We start from the raw sequence: 17,220 nt of genomic DNA, 5'->3' as shown, positions 1-17,220 counted from the left end.
AATGAAATTGACAATCCAATTAGCAAAGATCAAGTGTTTGATGTAATTTATAAAATTTCACATGTGAATTTCTCTTAGTTTTTGACAGGTAATTCTTACATGCATCGGGTCTCTTTTCTCTGCTAACCTATAACTCTTTTTGACTCTTGAGAGATGGGGAGCTATACTCCTTCCCCACTATTAAGGATATGGTTGTGCATAAATGATAGGCATTTACTTTGCGACAAACTTGATGTTGCGCTTGCTCTTTATTGTATGTGAGTTCATTGCATTTGCAGGTTTAGGTATTTTAGTTTGTTTCTGTCATCTCCTCAAAGGTGTATTGGGTGTTTCCGCTGCTGCTGCTGCTGCTGCTGCTTGTGTACCTGCTTAGGATTGTGGAGATTGAACCTGGGCTTTTATTAGTTAATAAAAACCAACGACAGGCCCAATTAGCAATCAACAGAAAGGCATCTGCGATCTGGTCGAGGCCCATATTCTATGCTTCCATATTAGTCCAAAGCCCACATCAAATGAAGGAAGGATTCCAATCACTCCTTTTAATTTTAACTTGGCCCAATTTCAGCACTCCTCAGGTTTTCACTAATTTTGCACGCATCCATGATATGCCCAGTCTCCGTGCATGCTACACTCATCTCATATACTTCTCTTTTACATAAATTATACTTTAATCTCTTAATTTTAATATAATTAATAAATTAATTTTAATACTTTTAAAATCTAACACTTAAATCTCTCTATCGGTTCATTTAAATAAAATGTATTTCTATTCATAATTCCGTTAATCTGTTGATTAACGAGAAAATAAATATTTTAAATATCTAAAATACTCTCAATACATTTAAATTCTTATCAATATGAATGAAATATTTTATATTGAATAAATTATTACTCTAGTCTTAGAATTTTAGCAAAATTAATATATTAGTTTTTATATTTTTAAAATTAAATTCTTAAATCTCTATATATTCAGTTAATTTAAAATTATAATTTTTTCATTCAAAATTACAGTTTTTTTCTCTATTATAAACATTAATTTAAAATTAGTGGGTGGTCAAATTTTTAGAAGTATAATAATTTCTTTTTAAAATACTCTTAGTAAAAACATATGATCTATTTAAAAATTATTTGGTACTATTTAAAAATTGTTGAAATTGTAAATATCTTTTTAAAAATTTTAAAATTATAAAGTACCAAAATATTTTAATAAATGAAAATTTAAAAGTAAAAAATGTTAAAATTTAGTTAAATATGATAATCTCAATAAAAATTAATGGCATTTTGAGTGTTTTTTAAAATGAAAAATAAATTATCAAAATGTTTAAATTTTAATAGATAAAGGAAAATGAATAAAATCCTTCTTAATATTTTTAATTTAAAAATAGAACAATAAAAATATTTTCATATTCCTAATTTTATGAAATAAATGAAAAAATTAAAATTTAAACGTATTAATTATAAAAAATTTAAGTGTTTAATTTTAAAAATATAAATATTAATTTATTAATTATATTAAAATTTAAGTGCTCAATTTTAAAAATATAAATATTAATTTATTAATTATATTAAAATTTAAGTGCTCAATTTTAAAAATATAAATTTAAAATTTTTATACTCTCACTCCATTTTTACATAAATTTAAATCAAAATCTTTTAATATAAACTTCATACATCTTACCTATTTTACCAAACTACATTTATTTAATTTATAAAATTACAAATAAAAACGACCGAAATATGTTATCACTTAATCATTAATAATTAGAGAGAAAAGTAATATTCCATATATATGTGTGTGTGTGTGTGAAAATGACGATGAAATTGATTTTGAGTATAATACATGTAAACACGAGATATGCTTTTCCTTCCTTTTCTATTATTTTTCTACTTTTTGATGGGACAAGGACAGTCATCTAAATTAAACAAGTTGTCGCCAAAATTGAAAATAAGAAGAAAAAAAAAAAGTGAAAGAAAGAAATTAATTTCATGCTAGTGGTCGGCAACTTTTGCTTTATAGTACAGCAGACAAGACCCTCAAGTATGAAGCTGCACCCTTAATTATATTAAGCCCACAAAATTCACCTTATAAACAAAGAGGTACCCATTTCAAGAAAAAAAAAGAGGTACTTGGGAAAATTAAACACACGTTCTCATTGTCTTCCTCTAATCCCTAAGTTGATAATCAAAACGACATCATCTTAGAAATCAATTATGTTTTTCTTTCCTTGTATCTAATAAATCTAAATGAAAAAAAAAATATGAATATTAATTGGTACTGATATTCTGTGGTGTAATAATGCAGAAGGTGATCACTAAGAAATTAGAGCCAAATTTATGTCGGCCTAAGAAAACGCGGATTATAGCGGCATATCCTTAAGCTTAATTATTACAGAAGCTATAATCTTCTATCCTGAAACGAACATATCTTGACATGTCCTACGTTAAAACCCATGAAATTTCAAAGCTTCTACATTCTGGGAAAAGCTTAAATTTTTGTCAGCTGTTTTGTACAATAGAGGCCTCTTCATGACTCGTACAAAAGAAAAAAGGGGGTGAGAGTTGAATTAGAGTAATAATAATAATAATAATGGTGTCAAATCAGAAATTATGGGGGATGAATTGGAGACATGAACTTTAATTTTAATCAGGTTTATCTCTTCTCTTTGGTGAATAGACAAGGAAGGGGATTTTCTTCTCAAGGCACTCTAATTGCAGCTTTTGACTTAAAAAAGGTGGTGGGATTGGATTTGATTGGATTGAATTGGGTGCATGGAAGAGGTAGCTAGGGACCATGGAATCTTCTAACTGTACATCTTAATACAAGAGTTGACATATGTTAATAACCCAAAATTTAAGTTAACTTCCTTTGCCAATTATGTGATTAGACATTTCCCACTAATATTAGGAAGAGAGGACCATAATGCCTGCATTCTCCCTTTATTATTGTTTAATCTTTTTCTTTTAAATCTTCAAACTCTCGATATGACGTTTCAATAGTCAAAATATATTCCCTTTTTTTTATTTAATTTTATTCATGTATACACTTAAAAGCTAAAAAAAAGCTAAGAAGCATGAGTAGAAATACATGAAAAAAAGAAAGGAAAGGAGAGGAGGTAAAGGAGCTAATGATTAGGGAGAAGGATGAAGGAAAAGAAATTGTTTTTTGGAAAGCTTTATTTTCACTATTATTTTGTGATGATAATCTCTTGAAAAGGAAGCCTTATTGTTGGTTGATGCTGACATCTCTGAAAAGGACACTGCCTTTATAAGAAAATACCAGTAGTTTCCACACCCATCACTGTTCATTCATTCAACAGCTACTGTATTTTTATTGTTTGTCCCACAATTTATATGAATACCCATGTTACCATTCAGAGTAATTACTTTCAGTTGTCCTCCTCATACCCATTTCTGTATCCTCAATTATCAACCATGAAAGCTACATCTCCTTCATCCATGAAATTTGCAGCTCTCTGTGATCTTTTCTGTTCTTTCTTTTTTTCATTTATTGGGAATTGGGAAGTGAAGTCAGACCTAGAAATTATTTGTATGAAACTTTTGATATCTATGTTATTTACGTATTCGTATAATCAAGAAAAAATTAAAAAACCATCGTTTTCTCTCTTTACCACTTTCTCTCACTATCGTTTTCCACAATGGGTTAACTCTTCTCTCTACTGTCGGTGGCGTTCTCCACCAGCGGTAAATCCTGTTTTCATCTGTTTTACAGATCTACTCGTGGATTCTAACCCAAGTGTTTTTCACCTTCCTCCTCATATAGATAATTTTTCTGAGGCCAATGTATGAGCTTAGATCATTTATCTTCAGTTTGCGTTTGTGGTATCGTCGGGTTGGGGGGAGATCTGAGATCACCCTCCTTCCTCCTCTTGCGTGGTCGCACGTAGCAACTCTGCATGGTTAATTAAATTTGGCCTCAAATTGGAAAGTAGTAGAGCGGTTTTGTTTCCCTTCCGCAGAACGTGAATACGCTAAGCTCAAAATTTTTCTTCATTAATTCTGGTGGTGTATTTAGAGACTAGGATTAATTTGGTGATGGACTCCAATTTTTCCAGTTGATTTCCCTGTAATTAATTAGCGTGCTTAACCTTCTGATTTTGTTCTTTTGGGCTTTTCATTAGCCTGTGTTCGTCCAATGAAAATGCCCATTAATTATTATCATAAGCTTATAATAGATATTTATTGCCCATCAATTCTTATCACACGCATTTCTTATAATGCATGAAAAGATGCTATTGGTCAAAGTGTGGAATAGGTTTAAATTTTAATAAATTTTTAAATAGATTTCAATTTTTATATAAATATAATTTCTTAGTGATAGTATGAATTTAATGGGTAGTTTTATTTTTTTAATTATTTATCCTAATATTATTGGATTAATTATTATTTTATTAGGATAACATTATTATAATAAGATTACTCAATAATTTATCTCGTACAGCGTAGGCAAGTGTATGATTTTTTTATGTGTTTATCAATAATTAGACATGTGTGATGTGTAATTTTTAATCAAATTAGTTGTTTCCTTCAAAATAAATGAATTTGTAATTATAGTTTTTTGTTTAGTTATTAAGAAAATTCTAGTTAGTGTTTTAATCAATTTTTGATATTTTACGCTCAATCATCGATTTATAATATTTAATAAAAAAATATTTTAAAGTCTAATAATTATAATTTTATTTATCATTGTAAGTTAGGATTTTCAATCATTTTAATTATCAATATAAATTATAAAAAAAAACTAATCGTATTTATTAAAAAATTATATTTTTAATTAAATTTAAGTTTTTTATTAATTTAACCCTCCTCTATTTGGTGGAAAATAAATTGTATTTAAAAAAAAAACAAAAAATAAATAAAATAACTTATTTATAATGATAGAAAATAACGGTATCAGTACAGTTCATATTAAAAACAACAATTATGTTAACAAAATTATCAAAATTTAAAATTTTTTTTTTTTTGAATAAAAGTTTTATGAGTAAGAATTCAATAAGTTGTAAATTGGGTCAGCTCGTGTGCGGGTGGGCACATAGGCAGACTTATAATAAAGTGTTGAATGGAGTTAAGAGAGCGATAATCAATCATAGACCTAAAGGCAATGGAGATGCAACATATATATCTTAATCTGTGGTCAGAAATATCAATTGGGTTCACTTTTTTATTTCTTGAAAATTTTCAATTTTGATCTATTTCTTACTTACATTAATTATTATTATTATTATTATTAATCCAGACAACATATCAATACATGTTCCTTTTCAACACAACACCTACAAGTGGACTCACTGTTCCTCCCATAAGCTTCCGTTTTAGTTATGTCATAATCCCAAGCTACTCCTTCAATTACATTATCATTATCTTCTTTCAGTATTAGTTATCTTAATTTTCAGGAAATATAACTTTTTTTTTTAATTTAATTCCATACTCTGTTTTTAATATTTTTTTTATTTTAATTATAATTGTATATACTATTATGTCTAAAACATTTAAGATCACATAGATTTTTTTTATCAAAATCTTATTAAGTATATAGATCACATTATAAAATAAAAAATGAAAAAATAAAAGTCAAACTTGAAATCATCCGAATGACTTCTTAATAGTACTATTGTCATTTAACTAAGGAGTGATTGGAGAATGGGAATCACCCGAATTATTTTTAATATTATTATCATTTGAGCCCACGAATTGTCCAAAAGCAATAAGAAAGGTGAAACAAGAAAGAAAAATTCATCGATAACTGTGAAATCCAGCTAAGCGTTCAGATGAGTACATTTAAATAGAAGTTTGATTTGTTGGTTGCTCATCTTTCTATGATGGATTCGTTAAATTTCTGTATACTTGACTTTGAGAAATGAAATTTATAAGATGAATAAAATGATCAAGGGATTAAAGGAGAAGTTTCAGACAGAAATCCTCTAATGTTCAAATCTAATGATTTTATGAAATTTAGAAAAGTAAAACAGAGAAGAGAATAGAAGAAAACGGTGGTTCTAAGTTCTTCTTGTGTGATCGTAAGAGAGAGATAGGTCATAAAAGCATAAATATCTTTTTTAGGGTTATTCCGGTATATAAATACATATTTCTGATGTTATGTCCCCTTCAAATAGGATAAGGAAACTTTTGTGTAAATATATCAAGTAGTACATTAATGAAGGGCTATAAAACAATAAACGCGAATCTGGTCAATTCATATATTCTATATGTACACTTATAATTCCGATACTGAATTAAAGAGGTGATCAACTCATAGGAAGTCGGTATCTTTACCCTGACTTACATAGAAATGAGTTTCTTCTGATTATTAAGATTAGTCACGTAGGCGTTCAAAATCTTATTATAATATGAATTTTTGAGAAAATCGGTATATCTGTCTTTTCCGATTTTTAAAAGAATAGATTTATACGCTCTAGTTTTAAATAAATTTAAGAGTGTTATTAATTTGATTTTTTTACTCAATAAATTAGATTTTTTTATTGTTTGATCCAATCAAATAAAAAATGTTCTGATTCACGTATATACATACGATAATTTTGAAATTTTATTTTTATAGATTATCAGCCATAATAAAATTGAAGATTACAAGATGACACCCGCAAATAATTATGAAGCCCATTGACTATGCCTATCCCTGTTGCACTAAGCTAAACTGAGGAAGCTTTTTTTGTCCTTTTAATTGATATATTGGGTGGGAATTTAAATTAATTAAGTGTAATTATTTTATTGTTATATATAAGATTTTATAATTATAAAAGAAGAAAATGAATAAACAATGACTAATATGAATTATGCTAAGATAAAATGGGATTATTTCAATACGAAAATCGAGGGGCAATGATTATTTAAAGAACATTTTAGGTGAATTTTGAATAGTTAATGATTATTGTGTCGTGGAAAACAGAGTGAGGAGGCACAAAGGGGCATGAACGAATTGAGTATAAATGGGAAACAAAGGCTAAAGTAGAATATAGTTTTGTCGTTGCTAAAATGCTAATTTAATAATAATAATTACGTAAATTAAGGTAAGATTGGCTAGAATTAGAAAATCTCGAATTCCAAGACAGAGTGATTAATTATGATTAGAGAAGATAATGGGTGATTTAGAAAGGCCATGGATGAGACGGACTCGACCCCTTACCATGTCTATACACTGCACTGCTATTCCTCGCTACCCCACATTCCCTATTTCATTTTTTGTGGACCCTCCTCCTTTCCTCGCATTTATCCTCCGTTCTATGAATCCAGCGGCAACGTCTTCCATTCTCTCCAAATATACCACCTTGTTGTACGGGGATACATCAAAACTAAACATATTACCCTTTATCTCAAATCATGGAATTTAATAGTTTTTTACCTAATATTGAGATAATGATAAGTTTTGAATGGAAAGACAATAAATTAGATATTTTGATACCTAATTCAATCAAATTCTAATAAGATGAGTTCAAATAATTATATTTAGATTTTAAGATTTGTTTGAATTTGAAAATTAATGTGAATAACGAGTTGGAATTGAAATTAGATTTTATGCATTGGATATTTATTATTAAATTTATTTATATAAATAATTAATTTAACATAAAATATATATTTTATAAAAATATTTATATTTTTTTATATGTTTCATTTAAAAATTAATTTTTTTAAAATATTAACTTTTTTAAATGAAAAATATTTAATTAAAATACATTAAATTAAATATATTTAGATTTTATTTCGATAATAATAATTAAAGTTTGAAATGAATTTAAATAATTTAAAATAATTTTTAATTGAATTTGTGAGGATTTTGAGCATTACTAATAGTAATTGAGTTTAAATTTGGGCTGAACAATTTTCGAGGGTACCTTAGAAAGTTTATATTTTTAACCTTAAACTTATGAGATCTTATTAATTAACTTAACGAGAGAATATTACTTGGATTTTATTCAGTATATATCATTTGTAATTAAAAATTTTATAAAAATTCAATTTAATTGATTTATTTCATTATAATTTTTTATTTAAAATAAAAAATTTTAATTTTATTTAAATTTAAAAATTTTATTTTAAAATAAATTGAAATTTTATATAATTTTGTAATAATTTATTTAAATTTTTTTATTGTAAAATAAATCATATAAAATAAAAGATAATGAATTTATATGAAATAATTAATTTAACTAGAATATTTAAATAAAATTTGAATTAAAATTGAAACCATACTCCCTTATCATTATCATTTAGTAATTAGTATAAAATGGTTTGATGAAACACAATGTATCATTCTTTTTTGTCTAGAAAATAAATTTCATTAAGCCTTAGAAAGGCATGTCAGAAATTACAAAGTTTATTTGTTGTAAGGAATTAAAAAAAAAACTTTCATAAAATTTTACGAAACAGCTCGATTCAAATCGATTCAAATAATATTTGGATTCATTTTTCACTTGATTTAAAATAATTAATCTAAATTATTTAGTGTTTTCCTGCTAATTATTATATACCATCACCCTATGCTGCTGACGTGGATTGAATTTCAAGACCTGTTACATTTTAGCAGCTACACTGTGTGCTGCATAGTTACAATAGAGGATTTTAAGCAAAAGTTAAAGTCAACTAGATCTCCATAACTCTTGGACACATAAAAAATAAATGTGGGGTTAATTTTGGAATACTACATAAAATCACAATTTATAAGTTTATTTGGAAAAATAAATAAATAAATAATTAGAAAGGAAAAGGAGATGAAATGTGGAAGTATGAAACTGACTCCCCAACTCAAGTATGGGAGAAAAAGGTTGAAAATTAGTAACAAAATGACATGGACAAGAAATTAAGAATAAGGAAGATAATTAATGACCAAAATTAAACTAAAATATCAAAGGGGGAATGGTTCTTTGTGTCGTGTATGAGAAATTGGTTGAAAAATAACAAACAAAAATGAATGGGTTGGTGATGTAAAGTCTTAATCAACCTTTTATTTATTATCTTTTTTTTGTTTTTTTTTTTGACTTGTATTTTGACAACGTAACAACAACTTTTCTGTGCACAAGCAACCGTCTTTTATTTAATTGGAAATAAATGGAATTGGACCCACTTCACTTCACTTAATTTACCCATAAATTAACTCTTTGAATTAGCTAAATGCATTTATTATTATCTTAAGTTTATAATTTAATTACTTAATTAATAATGTAAAACCTTTATTATAATAATTAGCTTTGAATAGAATACGGGACATTGTGAGATGTATTGTGTTGTGGAAGTAGTTTTCATTCAGGTACTTCATAAACTTGATTACTAGTTTGCATAGTTAGGTAACCTCCAATTAAAACGGTGATTAAGGTAAAGTGAAATATTAACAAAGAGCACGCCAAATCTTTAATTCAATTAAATTATAATTAATGCACACATTATTTAATTGAATAAAATTTATATTATAATATAATACATTGGACACTTTTTCTAAGTTAATTAAAAAATGGTTCATGAATGAAAATTATTAATTTGGATTACCTATTTTAGATCATGTTTTCTTTCACATCCCGACAAGTTATTTGTCACGTGTACCCCAAGATCCTCTTGTCCCACCATTATTTCCCATCTCAGCCATCCAATTTTAAATATTTATATTCGTCCTTATATAGTATTATTAAAAATTCTAATCTTTATATTACATTTAGATATAATTTAGGGAATTTCTATGATATTTCCTTTTATAAAATTATTTTTTTAATTTATACAATTATGTATTATACGACTGCAAATATTACAAGATTTAAAAAACTGAAGTCAATTTTGAAAAATTAGCCACAAATGGCAAAATATTTTTCAAATAAAATTTAATAATTATATCAACAATTCTATTATATTTCCAATAAATAACTTAGAATGCAATGAATAAATAGTTGATATAATAGCTATGTAATGAGAAATTCGTATTAATTAAAATTACAAATAAAATTTATGAGTTAATGATATAAATAATAAATTGTGAATCTCTTACCAAGATTAATTAAAAAATTTTAAGTACGGCATGAGTCTCCACTTCTAATAGAAAATAACTTTAAATACGTTTAGTTATTTTATCTATTAAAATATTATTATTATCTCGAAACATTATAATAATAGGAGTCAAAGAAAACTGATATTTTTAAGCAGTATCAGTGTTATATTTTAGAATCTCATAAAAAAGAAGTAATCTAACCTCATTTTAAAATTAGCACGAAAAATATTCGATAATAAAATAATAAAAATTTCATATTGTCTAAATTCTATAGAACTGAATGTGATAGAAAGTAGCAAAAGAATCTGAAAGGATAAATTCAAAAATTTCATTACTTCGTGTCTTTCATATATACCGCAGACTAAAAAATAAAAGTTATATAATAATATCACAATTCGTTTCATTTTAAAATAATTTTAGAGGGTTTCTAAAAAAGTTAAAAACTGCACAAATTAAATTTATATGTACAATGACTAAAAATCAAGTGAAAATCAAGTGATTATAGCATGAGGTAAAGAAAAAGAGCATGTTTCTGTTTTAATTTATTAATCTTATTTTGTTAATAAATTGTTTTTTTTATATAAATTTATATGTACAATGACTAAATTGTTTTTTTTTTAATAAATTGTCGAAATTTAATCCAATAGAACACTTATGAAAGTCAAAATTAAAATAACTATAGAAAACAGCATCATTTATTTATTTAGTGTTTTCAAAAAAAAATTGTAGCATTTGCATTTATAAATGTTTTTCCAATTTAACATATACAATATTCGAATTCATCCAAGCTTATTAGAATCTATTTTGAAATTATTCTCACCGTCCCACGCTAGATCGTGAAGGATATTTGAGCTCGTTTAATTTTACTTTAATTTAATAATTTACATAAAATATTATTTAAAATATTAATTTATATTTTTAAAAATTAATAATTAAATAAAATATTAAAATAAAATATAATTAATTAATTAATTATATAAATGAGTTCGTATAATAAATAGTTAATTTATAAAATTTAAATTTTAACCTAAATTTGAATATTATTTTAAAAATTTCTATGCATTTTAAATCCGTTTTAATTCATTAAAATAATATATTTATAATCGTGGGCTCACTGCATTAAAATTAAATTATGGAGTTCTGATTTCAATTTTTTTTAATTTAAAAAGAAATAATAATAATAATATATTTCCAAAAATTCGATCACGAATATCCAAGCCAATAATGGCATGATGGACTTTTCTCAGTTTTTTATTCTTATTGGAAAAGGAAAATGAAAAATGGACAAAAGAAGTTAAGGCACGAATTATATTGATAGGGCGTGTGAAGTTGGCCACGTAAATTCCACGATTTTATAATTAAAAATATATAAAAAATAATGTTGCATTTAAAGAATGTCCTACGTGTCATTGTCGGTTATGGATATATCATATATCAGATTATGAGCATGCATTAATGGTTTCAATCATTGTCGAATTTCTCGGTTTCTTAGGTAGTGTCTTGTTTGATTTAAAATAATTTATTTGTAGAAAAATTTAATTTTTTAAAAAGTATATTTTCAGCAAAATTATCTCTTATAAAATATATTTTAGATATATTTGATTAATATGTAAATTTATAAAAAGTAAAAACATATTAATAAAAATAATATAAATATCACACGAAATTTCATGCAAACACTTAATTATAAATAAAAACAAAAAAAATTAAAAAGTAAATAGAGTAATTTGAACTGATTTAGATTGAGTTGAAGAACTTATCTTGTTAGGTGACCACTTCATCTTATATTTTAAGTGCATTTAACATCAGATTCATTTTTAATTTTTTTTAAATTAAAATTTATTTATTTAATTATGGTAGGTGTGTTACCTAATCATAGGACTGATTTTTCAATATCTTTAAACCTCAACGAATAATGAATGTTTAAGACTCGTGTAATTGTAGTTTCTCATTAATTTATAACTCCACGTTTTCGGTCATCTTTTACTAATATTTATTCCATTCATGTGAAAAAGAAAAAAGTAAAATTAAATTGGATTTGAAGAATCCTGCAAAATTTCAAACAAGTTGGCGATTAAATTAAATTAGACAAAATTAAAAATATTAACTACAAAAAATATTTAGCTATTTCTATCATTTTCCTTATATTTTTTTCCTGTTGTGCTTTTTTAAATGATTTAGTAATCATCAAGTAAACATATAATCATATAATATATTTAAAATTTAAATATATTGAGTGCGAATTTAAATTAATTAAACCGATAAATTTTAAATACTAAATATTACATATCAAAAAGAAAAGAAACAAATAAGTCATAAAGATTTAAAATAAAAGGATGATATGTTAAAAGTATTTGGAAGTACAAGTTACCAAAACAAAAAAATGTTATTAGTTTAGAACATGTGTGGTTCATGGCTTTAGATTAATACAAACTTCATTTTCATGGTGGAGTAATTTTTTCAAACATTTTCTGTCCATTTCAGAGAAAATCGCATCGATCCCCTTATATATTTACGTAGGCCACTCATAAGGAACACAACATTAAAAAAAATATATAACTATTTTTAATTTTTTTGTTATTATTTTTTATAAAAATCTTTTTCTTTTTTGGTACCATCCTCCTGCTTCTATTTCCTTGAGGGTCAAAATATATTAATCATGGAGCCCACCCTTCTCTGAAGCCCTAGTGTCGGCCGCCTTTGTATGTAACCTTATAATACTGGATTATTAACTGTGTATATATATTATTTTTTATTATTAAGAAAAAGTTAAAAAGATGATTTTTCTTTAAAATAATTGTTGTTGTCGTTGATTTTTTACACGAGTTTAATGCAATTGCGTGCTTACAGTAAGAATTAAACAGCATCGCCTACTTGATGGAAACTTGTGGATCGTATAGGTGGTAACTAGCTATCTAGTCTAGATACTATAGCCACGCTAGCTACGCTAGGCAACATGAGAATTTCCATTTCATGGCCTAGCAATATGTTTCTCCTGAAGGAAAGTGACCCGTTAATTTCTTTCCTACATAGTACACATATATGAGATAAAAGTTCTCCAATTTACAATTTCAAGAAGCAAGAAAATTTACAATTGGGGAACATGGGTTACAAGTTGAGAAAGAAATAGGGGTCAAAGTGAAAATATAAATGTTTTTAGGGGAGTTTTGTAATTTAGAGCTTATACAATATTAGTGGAAAATGTTATATATAATGTGAGATTTGACTTACAAGGCACCCCCATGAATTAGATATTATTGTTTGAGGACACAAATGTTTAATTGTATTCTTACTCATGAATAATCCCTCTTTTATGTAGTTGCTCTCATTTAAATAAACCATACATATATATATATATATTTTAACTTTTAATTTTTCTACAGATAGAGATATCTTAAAAATCAATCCAGTCCTATGCAAAAGCAGCACCGGATTTGCGTAAAACCCACTTGATCGCTTCACCTTCCTCAGCCCTCTCTCTCTCTCTCTCTCTCTCTCTCTCCATAACTTGAATCCTAAGTATGATTTAGTCCACTTCTCTTTAAATCATCATAAAAATGTTTTCTTGATTTCTTTACCGTAGAAATACATACCCACTTGTCATACCTTCTCCCTCTCTCTCTCTCTGTGTATATATATATATCATCAGGGGACCTTCCTTCTTAGTGGATTGTGGCTGCTTCTTCAAGTTTTCTTCTGGTAGCGTTGTCCTTCTTTCTATAATCTTTGAGCAAGAAATGGGGAGACATTCTTGCTGCTTAAAGCAGAAATTAAGGAAAGGTTTATGGTCACCTGAAGAAGATGAGAAACTTTACAATTACATAACTAGATTTGGTGTTGGTTGCTGGAGTTCAGTTCCTAAGCTAGCTGGTAATAATTTATCCACCTCACGTACGTTTTTTGTCCTTGTTGTCTCAGTTACAATCTTTGGTTCTTGAATAACCTTAAGTCCACTGTTTGATTCGTTCAGGCTTGCAGAGGTGCGGAAAGAGTTGCAGACTCAGATGGATTAACTACTTGAGACCTGACCTCAAGAGAGGAATGTTCTCACAGCAGGAGGAGGATCTTATAATCAGTCTTCATGAAGTTTTGGGTAACAGGTATATATTGTCATCAAATTAAGAACTTCTTTGATATAAAAAAATGGAAATAATGGGTATAATTCCATTGTGGATTTGCAATTGCAGATGGGCTCAAATTGCTGCACAGTTACCAGGAAGAACAGACAACGAGATCAAGAACTTCTGGAATTCCAGCTTGAAGAAGAAACTCATGAAGCAAGGTATAGACCCAACAACCCACAAGCCAATAAGTGATGCACTGGAAGTGAAAGAGGAGAAGAATTGTACTGATAAGGCATCCTTGCAAATACCGCAGTCTAAAACGCTACCAATTTTATCAAACTCGGCACAGGAGCCGACATTTCTCATTAACGATACAACTTACTATAGCAATGGATTAACGGAAACTTCAAGAGATCAATTCATGGACAAGCAAGCCTATGATCCTTTATCCTACTTTGAATTCTCTGCAGGAGTTGAGCCAAGTGGGTATAACTCAAGTGTTCCAGCTCTACAGCACCCAAATCTCAGACCCTTTGATCAAAACCAATTTGAAACGAGTTCAGACTTTGCATTTACTTCAATGCCAAGTTTAACAAGTTTCGACCACGGAAGCATGAGCGCCACAGATTTCTCAGACAATTCAGCTTCAAGAATGAGTTCTATGTTCTTGAATGAGGCCAAAGAAAGTTCCAGCAACAGTTCAAACATAAGCAGTTACACAGGGTATCAGATGAACAGTATGGTGGAGAATAATGCAGCTTTCTCCTGGGATGGAGAAAATAAAATAGACTCGGTGTTTCAGTTTCAGGTGAACGGGATCAAGACAGAAGAATTGAGGCCGAGTCCATGGCAAGAAGGGCAGCTTCACCCTCAGAATTCAATAGATTTCAGTAGCTATCCGTTAACATCGCTATCAGAAGATCTAACGGGAGCAAATTTTGATGTCTTCCACCAGATATGAACTGTAAATTCATTCATTTACCTCTATCTCTAAACAAATATACAGGATGTTGATAGTACAGGAGTGTTTGAGAGTTTTGTTTTTCCAAAAAAGAAAAGAATATAATTTTTTTTTTTTCTGATTAATCAGGTGAAGATCGAAAAAGACTAAGCTGATATTTCTTTGGCTTTAATTATGATCACTTTCTTTTTCACCCCTTTTCTTGTGTACTTGGTTTTCTGTATTAATTTGTTTCGAGCACAGTTGAAATAATGTACTGAAAATTTAAAGAGTGAGAACTAATCTTGTGGTCTTAATCTTTTGCTATTTGTCTAACTAATTATCATAATTATGTGCAGTTATGATGCTATTTTCATCGCTGTCTTTTTCCAGCTTAAGGCAAAACATTTTCAGATGAGAAAACTGACATACCAGAAAAAAGAAAGAAAGAAAAATTGCAGTAATTCGTAATCGATTGAAGCAGAAAAAAGAAATCCCAATTGGGATTATATTAGTATATAGTGTACAACATTAATTGAATATGAATATAATGAGAGAAAAATGTGGGGTAGGTTTTGATTATGATATTTGGAAGCGCTGGCAGAGTTTTAATTAACAACATTATCTGGGCCTACGCTCATATCTAAGATGCTGATTTCTTAGCATATGATCCAGCTGCTACGCCAGGCCCCTCCATGCATTTTGGCGAGTCACTCCAAAAGGCTAAAATTGGCTGGCTGTCCTCTCCATTATTAGAGAGAGACCAGCAATACAAGGTCTAGAAGCGTCCATTATAATCATCTTAATTTGGTTATAGAGATAGACGAAAGCAACCATGGGAACCTCAGCTCTTCTCGTATACATATGGAAGAAGCAGTCAGCTTCAGCGGAGCACATGCACATATATTAAAGTCCTCCAAGAGAAAGATACCCAAATCTAGAAGAAAAGAGGAAGAAGATTCCTCATCCATGCATCAGAGCTGCTTGTTTACATCACCATTATGGAGTGGTTAGTAGAGATACAGATAGATATATAGGCAGTAGTGGGTAACGTTGGTGGGTCAATTAATGGCCAAAAAAAAAACTCCAAACTCGTACCTAAGACAGCGAAAACAAAAGTCTGCGCCTCCACTATAAACTTAGATTGTTGCAGTAGTTTTAAATTTTCATCTCAGTGAATTTCCTCTGCTGATCATCTAAAAGCAACCTTGTCATCGCTACATCAACTTCCTTGTAGTGTTCGTAGCCCCTTCTGATGTCTGATGGTCCTCAACTGCTTCCTTTGCTAAGGTGATTACATTTATCAGTTCAGGTTAGGGCAATGGACTTCATTAATTATATATATATATATATAGGCATTGATTAGGGCTACTTGGTGTAGCTTTTACATCAAAGTTCTCAAAAAAAAAAAAAAAAGAAAATTGCTTTAACCGACACTTTAATTAAGGTTAATTTGAAATGAAAAAGAGCTGAGCTACTAGTCAATCTTGAGGCTAATCTCAAACACCATGTTTTGTCTCCCTTTGTAGTGATTGTTATAACATGAGAGACAACAAGTTAACCAAGCTCATTAATTATTAATAAATAAAGCAGCAGAGGGAAAAGTTTAAAAAAATATTTTATACCATCACCGCATGTAGCTAATTAATTTGAGATTAAATTAATGGATGATGTGGTAAACAAAATAATTAAAAGGAAATTAAGCATAATTAATTAAATTAAAGTAAATTAAGTACTAAATAATGTACCATATTAATTTGTCTGCTTAATGATGATAATTTCCATGGTAAAACAACACCGACAGTATTATTATTTTGACTTGAAAAAGAAATTTCTAAAGTCAATGCCATGAGTAATGTTCATGAATCTAATTAAATTAGAAGAGCTACGATGATTAGGATCTACTTTATTCATTTGCATATCCATGCCTTTTTTTTTTTCTTTTTTCTTATTTCTCATCATAAACCACACTTTATGATGAAATTCAAAGCATTTATGGATTTTATTTTAATCGTTAAAAAAATATATAATAATTTAGTTTAAATTAATTTAAATAATTTTTAAATTTATTTTTTATTTAATTAAAATAATTAATTTAAATTATTTAATAGTTTTATCCTAATTATTATATACAATTATAATTTTCTAGTATTTTAACAATATGGCATATTTCACTCTCCCACTCAATTTTGTGACGTTTTCGTCTCAAC

The 17,220-nt window shown here is 27.8% G+C and overlaps 1 protein-coding gene across 1 annotated transcript; it reads left to right on the top strand.

The window, feature by feature from the left end:
- Positions 1-13,485: 13,485 nt before the first annotated feature.
- On the top strand, positions 13,486-15,359 carry LOC110631263 (transcription repressor MYB6). The gene is made up of 3 exons (XM_021779029.2): positions 13,486-13,876; positions 13,977-14,106; positions 14,194-15,359. The coding sequence occupies exons 1-3, from the start codon at positions 13,744-13,746 to the stop codon at positions 15,029-15,031; spliced, it is 1,101 nt and encodes a 366-aa protein (XP_021634721.1). The 5' UTR covers positions 13,486-13,743; the 3' UTR covers positions 15,032-15,359.
- Positions 15,360-17,220: the final 1,861 nt, after the last annotated feature.

This window comes from Manihot esculenta, chromosome 14, assembly GCF_001659605.2.
Source record: "Manihot esculenta cultivar AM560-2 chromosome 14, M.esculenta_v8, whole genome shotgun sequence".
Taxonomy (NCBI): Eukaryota; Viridiplantae; Streptophyta; class Magnoliopsida; order Malpighiales; family Euphorbiaceae; genus Manihot; species Manihot esculenta.
Note: the sequence above shows the minus strand (reverse complement) of the source record. Positions and strands in the feature narration are given on the sequence as shown.

What these genes read in the sequence shown, in the direction of transcription:
- LOC110631263 (XM_021779029.2), top strand. Translation starts at nt 13,744, where the DNA reads ATGGGGAGACATTCTTGCTGCTTAAAGCAGAAATTAAGGAAAGGTTTA. An exon ending in TTCAGTTCCTAAGCTAGCTG is followed by an intron (nt 13,877 to 13,976) that starts GTAATAATTTAT and finishes TGATTCGTTCAG; the next exon opens with GCTTGCAGAGGTGCGGAAAG. An exon ending in CATGAAGTTTTGGGTAACAG is followed by an intron (nt 14,107 to 14,193) that starts GTATATATTGTC and finishes TTGCAATTGCAG; the next exon opens with ATGGGCTCAAATTGCTGCAC.